General features: G+C 46.8%; 1 protein-coding gene across 1 annotated transcript in view; it reads left to right on the top strand.

Moving 5' to 3' along the window:
• CDK6 (cyclin dependent kinase 6) overlaps positions 1-13,908 on the top strand; it is a 211,180-nt gene that overhangs the window by 76,919 nt on the left and 120,353 nt on the right. The window contains exon 4 of the mRNA XM_090047031.1: positions 8,121-8,288. Coding sequence (XP_089903157.1) covers positions 8,121-8,288 — 168 coding nt within the window. The remainder of the gene's footprint in view (positions 1-8,120; positions 8,289-13,908) is intronic.

Here is a 13,908-nt window from a genome sequence, read left to right on the forward strand (position 1 = left end):
TGCGTAAAACTCCAAACACTTGAATTGAAAACTGGCCTATGATATGCTGAGTCACAAAGATGGTTGATTTTGATGGAAAAGCTTGTAGCCATTTAAAACTGTTGTGATATAGTTACATAAAATGCATGTGCATATAAATGTGTGTAAAGTAAAAAACATGTGTGTTCAGTTCACATTTCTGATATAAATGTATTTTAGGATTGCAGAAATACCTCCTTGATTTCCTAGATTTCCTAGACATTATGGATAGAAGGGACCTCAGAAGATCATTGAGTCCAGCCCTCCGCCCGAGAGGCGGGAAGTCAGCTGGGGTCATAGGATCCCAGCAAGATAAGCATCCAATTTGCTCTTGAAGGTGTTCAATGTAGGTGCTTGAACCAGCTCCGATGGCGGGCTCGGACAGTAAAGAAATTCTTTCTTATATCCAGCCTGAAATGGTCTTGCAGTAGTTTATGACCATTTGACCTCATCATCCCTTGGGGCGCTCTGGTGAACAAACGTTCCTCCAGATCCTGGTGGTCACCCCTGATAAACTTATAGGTGGCCATCAGGTCACCACGAGCCTGTGCTTTTCCAGGCTAAAGAGCCCCATGGCTCTCAGCCTGTCATCGTAAGGTCTGTTTTCCTGATCTCTGATCATGCACGTGGCTCTTCTCTGGACTCTCTTAAGCTTCTCCACACCCTTTTTGAATTGTGGAGCCCAAAACTGGACGCAGTACTCCAGCTGCGGCCTCACCAAGGCCGAGTACAAGGGGAGAATGATGTCCCAGGATTTGCTTTAGAAGCATCTATGGATGCAAGCCAGTGCTTTGGTTGCTTTACTAGCCACAGCATTGCATTGCAGGCTTATGTTCATCTTGTGGTCAATGATGACCCCCAAGTCTCTCTCTTCCATAGTGCTAGCCAGCGTAGCACTCCCAAGCCTGTAAGGATGCTGCAGGTTTTTCTTCCCAAGGTGGAGAACCTTGCATTTTTCAGCTTTAAACATCATCAGTTTCTTGTACAACTATTTGCTGAGCCTGTCCAAGTCAGCCTGGATCACCCACCTGTCTTCTGGCGTGGATGCTTTGCCCCAAAGTTTGGTGTCATCGGTGAACTTGGCCAGTCCACTTCTGACTCCAATGTCCACATCATTAATGAAGATGTTGAACAATATGGGTCCAAGGCCTTGGGGGACCCCACTGGTCACAGGGCACCATAATGATTGACTTCCATCAATTCCTACCCTCTGGGTCCAACCACGGAGCCAATTTCCCAGCCAGCAGATCGTGGTGGACTCAAGGCCACAATTAGCCAGTTTTGCCAAGAGTTGATCATGGGATACCAGATCAAAAGCTTTTTTGAAGTTAAGATATATGACATCAATCTCTTCTCCCTTGTCCAGGTGATAGGTCACGTGGTCATAGAAGGAAATGAGATTGGTCAAGCAGGATCTACCTGCAACAAACCTGTGCTGGCTATCCCTCAGTATGTTGGCGTCAGCCAGTCCATTAAGGATGGCTTCATTAATAAACTTTTCTAAGATCTTCCCCAGGATAGAAGTCAGGCTAATGGGCCTGTAGTTAGCCGGATCCACTCTCCTGCCTTTCTTGAAGATCGGCACCACATTGGCCTTCTTCCAGTCTTTGGGCACTACACCAGAGTGCCAGGAGTTCTCAAAGATCCATGCCAGGGGCTGGGCTATAATGCTAGCCAGCTCCTTGAGTACCCTGGGGTGTAGAGTGTCAGGGCCAGCTGACTTTAAGGTATCCAACCTCTCAAGGTGTTCCTTCATGAGGTCAGCATTTATGGAGGGCAGGGAATCACCCTCACCCGGACCTCCCTGTTCCATTTGTAGGGTGTCTACAGCCACTCTATGGTTGTATCTGGGGAATGGGATATATAACTAGGGGTACCCAAGAAAAATGCTGAGCTGACACTTTCTCATAGTCTGTGCTACCAAAACTCCCATTTTTTATAAAACCCATGTAGAAGCTCAGCAAAAGAAAGTTGATCATCTTTCAATACAACCAGAGAATACATTCGCTCTTCTTACATAGGTGAGAGAGTGAGTCATTAGAAAATATACATATCTGCTGTAGATGTGAATATAACACATAAAGAAGGGCATTACAATAAAAGGAAAAAACCTGCTTCTCTTCAATTCAACTGCTTTATACTAAAATGTTAAAATTGAACTTACAGTAAACAAAAAGGGAATCTTGCACAATAATGTGTGACTTCAGGTATAGAATATCACTTCTAAGTTAGTAGAATTAGTAAAATATTTGTTTTGAACATTTTCAGTAGTATTACAGCATTTTTTTTAGAATTCAGCATCAGTTGGATTACATTTTTTTCAATAGATTCTCTATTCTCTAATCTTGGGCACAAAAGAAATGAAGTTTTGGAGAGATTTTTAATATCCTCAGTGAAAGGCTACACCTAAACAGATACATGTAAGAAAATGCATAAAATGATTAAAGATTGCAGATATTCAGAACTATAGATCTGATTCTTATTTACGCTAAGACTGACTAATGTATGTAGTCATGTTTTTTTGTATGAAATTGACACCTTAATATTCCTTTTGTACCAACATCTGTATGCATCATTCTTGGATTTGCATGTCCTATCAGGTGCATACCCACTGTTCTGTATTCAACAGCATTGGGTGTAGGATTTACCACTCCTAATAAGCAGAGATCTGGGTTTTTCATTTCCCATGGAGGAATTGAGTAAACCACATATTTTACCTTTTACCAGAGGCAAATTTCTTATTTTACTGGAGAAACCCATGGAATTTGCAGTTTTGTGACAAGCCCTCTGCAGGATGACAGAGTTCCAGCCTGCAGGGGTCTGGGAGGGAGTGGGAGGAGGTTGGTCAGGCAAGGGGCACCGTGTACACATGGCCACCAGGCAGTCTGGAGATCAGCTCCCACAGGCCATAGGGAGAGAGTTGAGCAGGGCTAGGGCTGGGGCTGGGGCTGGGGCTGCGGCTGCTGCTCAGCCAGGCAGTGCCTGGGGCGTGGGGCACAGGGCCACAATGTGCGGCCACAGAGCCCTGGCGGGGAGTAGGACAGAACCACGGGAAGCTCGTCCGGGGTGGGGGCCAGCTCCCTGCCTCTGTGCGCGCTCCCAGTGGGGCAGGGCAAACCTGTGCCCCCCAGATCTGTGCACAGGGTGGGGGCTGTATGCTGCCTGTTTCAGGCTTGTACTCCCTGCCCTGATGCCCTCCTCCGGGCCCTCTGCAGCCCAGCATGTGCAACCCAGTGCTGCAGGGACCAGTGGAGCCATTCAGGAAGCTGCTTGCCACTGCGAGCTCCATGCTGTCCATATCCCGTGCATGCAACCTTGTGCTGCCAGCCCGGTTCTGCCATGCAGGCAAGGGACACCTCATCGGGGCAGTGTGGAGCTTGTGGTGGCAAGCAGCTTCTTGCTTAGCTCTGCTGTTCTTTGCAGCTCCAGGTTGCACATGCCAGGTTGTGGAGGTGCTGGGGGAGGGCAGCAGGGTAGGAGCCCCCTGCCCTGCACACAGATGTAGGAGGCACGGCATGGGCAACTGGTGCTGCCTTAGTTGGGGGGGGGCACATGCCCCCCTGTGAGCAGTCCTCCTGACTGGGGCGGGGGGTTCCCTGCAGCCGATCCTGCCGACTGGAGGGGGTGTCCCCCTGCAGCAGATCTTGCTGCCCAGGGGGCAGTTAGGATTAGGATTAGGCTTCTGGGAGCCGCTGCGGTGATCAGCCAGCACTTACCGCAGGGGCACCAGCACTCCTGCCTGCGCCCCCTGCCCATCACCTAAGCAGCGAGCGTGGCCAGTGAGGGGGTGCACCGGCACTCTCAGGGGGTGCATATGTCGCCACTGGGGCACAGGTCCTGCTGTCCCCCAGGAAATCTCCCCCCCACCTGAGCCCCCGCACAGGACAGGCAGCAGTGGGGGGTGGGGAGCCAGGCTTCACTCCACTGCGGGGGTGGGGAGGGGAGCCAGGCTTCACTCCACTGTAGCAGCCACCGCCTCCTGCCAGGGGCAGAGGGCTGCAGACCTGGGTCCCTGGCCCTGTACCTTGGCAGCTGGGAAGCCCCTCTGGCAGGGTTGGGGGAGCAGGAGCTGTGAGTGGGGAGTGAGGGGCACCAGTAGGGTTGGGGGGAGTGAGGGGCAGGAGCAGGGCTGGGGGAGTTGTGGTGCGAAATGAGGGGTCCTGGCAGTGCCAGGGAGCTATAGGAAGGGAGTAAGGGGAAGGCTATGGAGCTTTCTTTTTAATCACAGACTTTGGGGTTTTTATCAGAGAATGTGTCATTTTTTATCAGAGAAAACCAGGATTCTTGCAAATAATAGTTTTTGAAAGACTCTAGTATTTCATTTTGCAAATATATATATTTAGTTTGCATGAGAATGTTGATACATTAGACTAAACCAGTGCTGCTTAACCTTCCAGCCTATTGGCATGAGGCCAGTTCTTGGGCTGGATCACACAAGTAGGTTCAGTCTGTGGGTGCAATTCAGTGCTGGAACCAGGTCTGGAGTGACCCCAGGTACTGGTCCCCAGCCCTGCATGCTTGTCCAACTATGGGCACCAGATCCAGCCACAGACTGAACCCCATGTGCCATCATAATCTGGCATGTGAAGCTATGTCATCCAGCCCATAGGGCTTCCGATGGGTCTGGAAATTTGGTGGAAGGGGAGCATTAATTGCTGTGACTCTGGAAGCTTTGGCAATTGAATGCTGGTACTGCACCCCCCCCACCAAATTTATAGACCCATGGGAAGCCCCACATGTTCTGTGAACCAGATATGGCCCAGGGGCTGGAAGTTGAACACCATTAGACTAATGGGTCAGACAGACTTGATCTGTTAGTCAATGCTAAATATGTCTTAACCCGTAATGAAATTCATGTACTCTTGGTCTCTGTTAGATGAATAGATTGGAATATCACAGCAAATTTTTTACCTAATTTTGCTATTCTTACTCATGCAATATAGCCTTACTGAATTAAGGTTTTGAAGTAAAGCTAAGTGGGGAATACAGCAACATTTAACATATAGTGTCTGCAGGGGCAGGCAGTTATTTTGGGCAGAGGGCCACTTACTGTGTCTTTTGCTTTTCATGTAGCAGTAATATGTAATTCCTTAGGATTATTTTGGCAATAATTAACATTGACTGTTTTTTTAAAAAATATTACCTTAGAAGTGCTCTAATTATTCTGTTTCAGATAAGTCTTGGAGAATATGAAGCCCCTTTAAAGTGTCTTTCCAAAATATTTGATAATCAGTATTTTAAATGAAAGCAGTTTTTTGTCTGAAGCTCCTGTGTTATCCTTTAAATCGTTTGGGGCCTAATCCTGCTGTTGCTGAAATCATTAGGATTTTTGCCACTGGCTTCAGTGAGAGGCAAAATCATCCCATTTGCCAAACTCCAGTCCTAATGACTCATTACATACCGCTTTCTAAAACTCATCTTCATTGTTTACACTTGTGGTCATCTCTCATGCAAACACTCCTAGAAGAAGCATTCAGCTCAAATATCCCAACACCTGCTGTCCAAAAGTAGGAAGATTCCATTTCTGCAGTAGAAAAGAAATAAATTAATCTCTGTAGGATGTAGGTTACAGGATTCCAGTACAGAGAATTCTCCAGGTAGAAACAGGAGAAGAATTGGTAGATTCATAAAGATTGTTATATTTTTGTATATTTTAGCATGTAAGCCACAAAATAGATAAGGAGGAAGAAAAAGAAAACATGTCAAGATTCTGTGCATTAGCAGTGATTCTCAGGGTCTCTGCAAATGAGAAAGTCTCTCTATTCTATCCATCATCAGTGATAAGGCCAACCATATCTGCTGGATTCAGAAATACATCCACTGGTGTTAAGAATTCATAGGCAGAGGGTGATATAAATTTAATAAATAAAATGATATGCATTAGAAATAAATAAAATTACATGCCCTAGATCAACAGGAATACGAGCCTAGCTTCACATCTCTACATACCAGCCAGGGATGGCAGAAAGTCTGGGCAAGCAGTGAATACTTGTACAGTGCTTCTGCAGGCATGCTTACTTTGGGAGGTGTCCTAGTCTGTGGTCATTTTCTTGAGGTCGCACAACTCTGTGCCACCCCTTACCATGGCAGAGTATAGCCCCTAGACCTTTAATATGTAAATTCTCTTTAAGTGAATACTTTAATGACTTAGAAGCCATATCTTATGTTCTTTCTCTTTTGAATCATTCTAGTAGTACAGATATTCCTAGTTCAGTTGAGGGGAGAGGACCTCAACTAGAAAGCTAATTTAGTTGTTCATTTGCAATACAGCCTTGCTTAGGTGCAGTAGAGAGGCTGCAAATTTAAGTCTATATATAATGGAGAATTTTAGTCTTGTGATGATTGTAAATGACAGGTAATTTTTACTGGTCAGTATAGATGCACAGTAATCTGCATGCACTTGGACATCAGATTTAATACATTCAGATGCAAGGTCAGACCTCTAGGATATACTTACAGGATGGGGGACTGTATTTTACAAGTCAGTTACTCTGAGAGGAACTTGTGGGTCCTGGAGAATAACTGATTGAATATGAGCTTCCTGTGCAACATTATGGGTAAGAGAATTAATGAAATTTTGGGTATTTAAGTAGTGAAAGATCAGGTGCAAGTAGAGAGTTATATTACAGAATTTAGAGTGAACATGACTATTGCTGGAATACCATGCTCATTTCTCATTCCATACCTCAAAAAGATGCTAATAAATTAGAAAGGGTTCTGACAAGGGCTACAAAATTATTTGAAACTATCTGCCTAGATTAAAAAAACATAATATTTATTTTAACAAAGAGAAAAATAATATTCTGACTTGATCACAATATTGAAGTATCTCTGTGATGGAACATTTCTGATACTAGCAGATGCTTTAATCCAGCAAAGTCTAGCTAGAATCTAGCAATGGCTGGATTCAGGCTAGAAATAAAGTGCCTATTTTAACATTGGAACCAGTTACTTAACATCGCTTCACAATGCATAAAGTAAATGTGTGTGATCCTTTGAAAACAGGAGGTTAAAATGGAAATTAATATGCAACTTTAACACTAGCAACCACCACCACAACCTCTGTAATACATATTATTTTATGGTGATAGGAGTTCTCAGTCTGAAGTGACAAATGCTGGTATAACATGTATGTTCATGGTGCAAGGGAGGAAGGGAAGGTACCTGGGCTCGCTGTGGCATGGGGGAAGAGCAGGTCCAGATGCTGCCATGACGTGACAGCTAGCCTTGTCCCCCTTACTCCTGGGAGGCAGCAGCGATGGAGTGGACAGATCAGGGGATGAGGCCAGCAGTGCTGGCCTTCCCCCCACCCCCTGCTCCCTGGGTACAGTGATGGAATAGGGTGCTGGGTGGCAGTTCTCCATCTGTGCCCCTCCCCCCCATCATTCATGGGGAAGGGAGGCAGATGGATGTGGGCCAGGCAGATGGTGGGGAAGCGGGCCTGGCCCCCAAACTGCAGAGGGGGGGTGCACCAGGCCCAACCTGACCCGGCCTCAAAATGGCAGCGGGCAGTGAGGGGCATGCCCGGCCCCAGAATGGCAACGGGGAGGGTGGAGGGGGTGTGCCGGGCCTGGCCCAGCCCCAAAACGGCAGGGGGAAAAGGGCACCAGGCCCAGGCTGGCCCTGCAATGGCAGCAGGGAGGGTGAGGGGTAGCATGCCTGGCTCCGCAATGGCGGCAGGGAGGGTGGGGGGGTGGGAGGCCAGAGGCAGGCCTTTGTCCCTACCCCCACCCCCATCATTCTTGACTGCCAATTGGCTAGTATATTTATGAAAACAATATCCCTCTTCAGTTAAGTGCTGAGTAGATTGAACTGAAGCTCAGAACAGCTGTCATGCCATCTTCTGACCTAGGCAGTCTGCTCTTGAAGTTTGTTTTGCCACATAGCAGAATTTTGATCTATATATTTTTAAAAATATGTTGATCAGTGTTTATGATTTTGTTAAATAATTCAACTAAAAGCAAAAAATAAGCTCGATATGCATACCTGTTCAAACCATCTGGCTGTAGCAATAGTCTGTCATTGCCTTTTGAGTCATGTGGAGGAAGTGATATTTGCTTGTTTGTCACCTTGTCTTGATAAGTGTGTATTGATCTATTTAGGATATGATGCTTCAGCTGTTACGAGGGCTGGATTTTCTGCATTCACACCGAGTGGTGCATCGTGATCTGAAACCACAAAACATCCTTGTAACCAGTAGTGGACAGATAAAATTAGCTGACTTTGGCCTTGCACGAATCTACAGTTTTCAGATGGCTCTTACATCTGTGGTAAGTTTCACAATGATTTTATAATTTTATGTACAAAAATATAACTTCCAGATTATTATTGGGATCCTGAGAGCTATAACTAGGCTTTTAAAACCCTCTCTGCATTTTAGATCGCATATGTCTGTGAAAAAAAAATAGTTTTCCAAGTTGGACTGTAGTTTCTGAACTTCTTATGGTTACATGAACTAGTTGCCTGAAAACAGGACTGTGAGCCAGAAGTTCCTGAGCTTTAATTTCAGTTGTGATACTGGTTTCTTCTATGTGCAGCTTGGGGCCAGCTCCTGAATCTCATTGGTAGTCCTGAAAATCCCACTGTTAAGCTCTGCATTTTTACATCTGTATAAATATGATACTTATTCTTATGCCTATCAGTTGTTAACTGTTGGAAAATCAGAAGGAAATGGTTGTACAGGGACATATGCTCACCATTTAAATCTGTAGACTGCCAAGCTTTGCTACTTTTTTTTAATTCTGTGTAGAATGCTTCCTAGATCAGGATTTAAAGACTTTGGAAGAATCTGTGCATTGATCTCAATGGGAATCAGTGAAGCTGATAGTGAAGTCTGAGTTCTGCAGAAAGATGGGATAGTTTCTTCTTGAATTACAGTCACTCTTAATATACCCAGTGATTAATCAGAAACATGAATATCCCCACTATCAGTTTCCATTGGGCCATAAATGGAAACTCCACTAAACTGAAATAGTTAGGAGTTCTGAAGCTACTGCTATTTTTTTTAAATACTCCTATGTAAAAGAAGAAAAGAACTAATTAAAGAAAGGAAAATATAATCCTAAGCAAGCCACCTTCTGTGATAAGAAGTTCTGCAGAAGGACTAGAAACATGGAGTCAGAAAACCAAAGAGCAGAACTCACTAAATAAAAATGGACAGAAACCTGTCTTCATGTAGCACATTGCCAGCACTGTTGGGTGAAAAAGAAAGAAAGAAGTTTCATAGTTTCTAGGGTCGGAAGGGACCTGAGCAGATCATCTAGTCCGACCCCCTGCCATGGCAGGAAAGAATACTGGGGTCAAATGACCCCAGCAAGGTGTTCATCTAACCTCCTCTTAAACACCCCCAGGGTAGGGGCCAGCACCACTTCTCTTGGAAGCTGGTTCCAGACCCTAGCCGCCCTGACTGTGAAGTAGCACCTCCTGATGTCTAACCTAAACCTACCCTCTGCCAGCTTGTGACCGTTATTCCTGGTCACTCCTGGTGGTGCTCGGGGAAACAGTGACTTCCCCAATGCCTGCTGATCCCCCTGACTAGTTTATAACAGGCCACAAGATCCCCCCTCAGCCTTCTCTTTTGGAGGCTGAACAGGTTCAGGTCCCGCAGCCTGTCCTCATAGGGCCTGCCCTGTTGTCCCCTGATCATATGAGTGGCCCTCCTCTGGACCCTTTCCATGCTGTCGACATCCCTCTTGAAGTGTGGCGCCCAGAACTGGACGCAATACTCCAGCTGTGGCCTGACCAGTGCCGCATAGAGGGGGAGGATCACCTCCTTGGACCTGCTCGAGATGCATCTGTGGATGCATGCCAAGGTGCGGTTGGCCTTCCTTACTGCCTCTCCACACTGCCGGCCCATGTTCATCTTGCAGTCAGTGATGACCCCCAGATCCCTTTCCGCCTCCATGCTGATAAGAGGGGAGTTCCCCAACCTGTAGGTATGGTGCTGGTTGTTCCTCCCAAGGTGCATCACCTTGCACTTGTCTGTCTTGAAACCCATCCTATTCTCGACCGCCCACTCTTGTAACCTGTCTAGGTCTGATTGTAGCCTGTTGCATCCTTCCAATGTACCCACGTCCCCCCACATCTTAGCGTCATCAGCAAATTTGAACAGGGTGCTTTTTACCCCCTCATCCAAATCGCTGATGAAGATGTTGAACAGTGCAGGCCCGAGGACCGAGCCCTGCGGAACCCCACTGCCCACGTCCTTCCAGGTTGAGAAGGACCCATCTACTACCACCCTCTGGGTGCGGCCCTCAGGCCAGTTGGCAACCCATTTGACTGTGTGGGTGTCTACACCACAGCCCCCCAGTTTCTTAATGAGAACAGGGTGAGAGACAGTATCAAAAGCCTTCCGGAAGTCCAGGAAGATTATATCCACTGCTACCCCTGCATCTAATGATCTGGTGACCTGATCATAAAAGGCCACCAGGTTGGTCTGACAGGACCTGCCACTGATGAACCCATGTTGGTTGCCCCTAAGCATGCAGTCTCCTGCTGGCCCCTCCTGGATGTGTGCCAGCATAATTTTCTCGAACAGCTTGCCTAGGATCGAGGTGAGACTAACCGGCCTATAGTTTCCTGGGTCCTCCTTCCTGCCTTTTTTGAAGATGGGGACCACGTTGGCCCTCTTCCAGTCCTCCGGTACCTCACCAGAGCACCACGAGTGCTCATAAAGTTGTGCCAGGGGACTTGCAATGACCTCGGCCAGTTCCTTTAGAATTCTAGGGTGGAGATCATCCGGGCCAGCTGACTTGAATACGTCCAACCCCTCCAGAAGCTCCCTAACTAAATCTTTGCTAACCCGTGGCCCAGGTGTGCCTCCCCTGGGCCCGAGGAGGGCCCAGCAGGGAGGTGGCTGTTCTGGTCCCTACTTAGGAAGACGGAGGCAAAGAAATCGTTAAACATGTTAGCTTTGCCATCTGGTGTGACGACCAAGTTTCCCATGTCATCCTGCAAGGGCCCCACATTACCCAGGACCTTCTTTTTACCCCCTACATATTTAAAAAAAGACTTCTTACTGTCCTTAATCTGGGAAGCTAGCCCCAGTTCCATCTCTGCCTTGGCCTTCCTAACTGCCCCCCTACATCCCCGGGCAACTACAGAATAGCCCTCCCTGGTGATGACCCCTTCTTTCCATTGGGTATAAGCCTCCTTTTTAGCAAGGAGACATTCCCGGATTCTTTTGGTGAGCCACAGAGGTTTGTGTGCTCTCCTGCTCCCTTTGATCCTCGTTGGGATTACCTTCCTTTGGGCTTGGAGGATCGTCTCCTTAAGGAGCGACCACTCTCCTTGGACACCTGGCTCCCTTCCCCCCGGGACCTCAGCGCTTCTCCAACTGTCCTCCTTAGCTCGTTGAAGTCTGCCCTCCTAAAACCTAGGGCCGCTGCCTTACTGCATGCCTTTGCCACCTTGCACTGGATGATGAATTCCAGCAGGCGATGATTGCTGTCACCCAGGTGGTTGAGCACCCGCAGCCCCCTCACCAGGTCATCACCCATGGCCAGCACCAGGTCCAACAAGGAGTCCCCCCTGGTGGGGGGTTAGATGGAGGTCCTGCACTCTGGCCAAGAACCTACGTGAGCGTTCAGACCTGGCTCACTGCTCTTTCCAGCAGATGTCCGGGAAATTCAGGTCCCCCATGACAACCACATCCTTAGCCTTCACTACCTCTGTGAGCTGACCCAAGAATTCCTGGTCAAGCTCTTCTCCCTGGTTGGGAGGTCTGTAGTAGACTCCCACCATTACGTCCCTTTCCCCTCGACTGCCTTGTACTTTAACCCAAAGCACTTCAGAATGCCCCTCCCCTGGCTCCTTGCTAATTAACGAGGATGTGTATTTCTCAATATAGAGCGCCCCTCTTTCCTATCCTGTCCCTCCTGTACAGCCTATAGCCCTTGACACTGACCGCCCAATCATGCGTTTCGTCCCACCACGTTTCTGTAATCCCCACTATGTCCGGGCTGGTGTCAGCTAGCAGGAGGGTGAGTTCCTCCTGCTTGTTGCCCATACTACGAGCATTTGCGTAGAGGCATTTGAGGCCTCCTGTGGGTGTGCGTACTGACCCCCTAGTCCCAGCGTTACCCTGGCCCCTCTCTCTTACCTGTTTGATTGCTTCGCTCGTCGGGCTGGGCTGGGCTGTAGTTGTGTGTGCTGTTTGGTCTGGCAGTCTGATATTTCCTCCGCCCTCATCTTCCCCTTCCCCAACAAGGCTAGTTTAAAGCCCGCCGGAGGAGGTCCGCCAACCTAGAAGAGAACACACGCTTACCTTTAGGGGAAAGGTGGAGCCCGTCCCATCCCAACATGTCTCTTGTCGTGAAGTGTCATAAAATATCTCAGTTCATCTAACCTAGGAAAATGAGTTGTTTCAAAACCTGTCAGCTAACTGTTGTAACATGTCTTTAAGCACTGTGAAGCTCTTTTTGGCTGCATCTACACATGCAGTTAATGTGACATGATAAACTTTGGAGCAGTTTGCTCCAGAGTACACTGACCCGGGTGCAGCATCTGCACATGCATCTAGGGCAGCAGCACTTTGAGCTGAGGTGAAGCAGCCCTAAACTGGTAGTGGGCTCGGGGAAGTCAGCCCTAGGCTCTGGGTGGTTGTGTTGCGCAGCAGAGGAGCTGGCTGAGGCACAAGAGTGCTCAAACTCTGGAGCTGTGTGACTGACATCCCCCTTTCCCCCGAGCCTGCTGCCAGCCTGGGGATGCTCTGCCCCAGCTCAAAGTGCTGCTGTCCTGATCATAGTCCACTTGTGTGTTGCAGCTCAGTAAATGACCCTGTTGTAAGATAACGCCATCCCTGACAGTACTATCTTATGGCAGAGTTAATTAATTTACTGTGCCCTGTTACTGGTGCATGCGTAGATGGTGCTGCTTTACTGTGGAGCTAGTCTACTCCACAATAATATGTATGTGTAAATGCACCCACCATATACAAAAGATCTATCTAGATCAGTGGTTCTCAACCAGTTGCCATAAGATCCTTTTAAAGATGCTGTGGGATGCCGCTTAATCTAAGCACTGTGATGTATGCAGTCATGTACACATGATTCACAAGACGAACCCAGAGATTTCAAATAGGTGTACATAGTAGTTAAAATATTCTGACCTGTTGTGGGCTCTCTGAATTCTTTGCAAATGGAAGAATCACTCGGTTGCTTTTTTTTTCTGTTGTCAAAAATTGAGTGAAAGCTAAGAGCTGGCATTTTCTGAGGGGTGCCTGGAGTTTAATGAAGTGCCTTGCATCTAAAAGGGTTCAGAATTGCTGATTTGGATTAGGTGCTTATCTTCTTCCCCCCACCCCGCCAAACTGCAGTGCCCTAGTTCTACCAGTATATTTACAATTAGTTAGTTGTAACTAACAGTACTGTTAGTATGGGTGCAATTGTACCAATTATTTAAAAATGCTTATAATAGTACAGCTTAAGCTCAAGAGCAAAGAAGAGTAATTTATATCAACATACCATCTATAGAGGAGGTACTGATATAATATTTTTAAATTACACTCATATTCAAAATAATAACCTTGATATATTGTTTAAGTATAGGGCAAGTTTAAGGAAAGAAGATTGAAATCACTAATATGATTTGAAGCACTGGTTAGTACTTGATATCTTAGTTTAGCAGCTTTGAAATAACCATGGCCAGTTATGTACTAAACTCAAGAGAAGCCTACTCTACAACATCATTATGTGGTTTTAAACATTATGGTATTTGTCTACAATTATTAAGAGTATGTTATGTAATAATATATTTTAACTGACGCATTTTAAAAGGCACTCTTTTTCCTAGTATAGGCATTTCCTTTATCTCTGGAAGACCTACCCTGTCCCAGTGGAATATGTTCTAGATTACAGCCTCTTTTAAGTCCGTGGAAAACTTCTGTCAATT

Source organism: Crocodylus siamensis, chromosome 5 (genome assembly GCF_052110815.1).
Source record: "Crocodylus siamensis isolate JL-2025a chromosome 5, ASM5211081v1, whole genome shotgun sequence".
NCBI lineage: Eukaryota > Metazoa > Chordata > Crocodylia > Crocodylidae > Crocodylus > Crocodylus siamensis.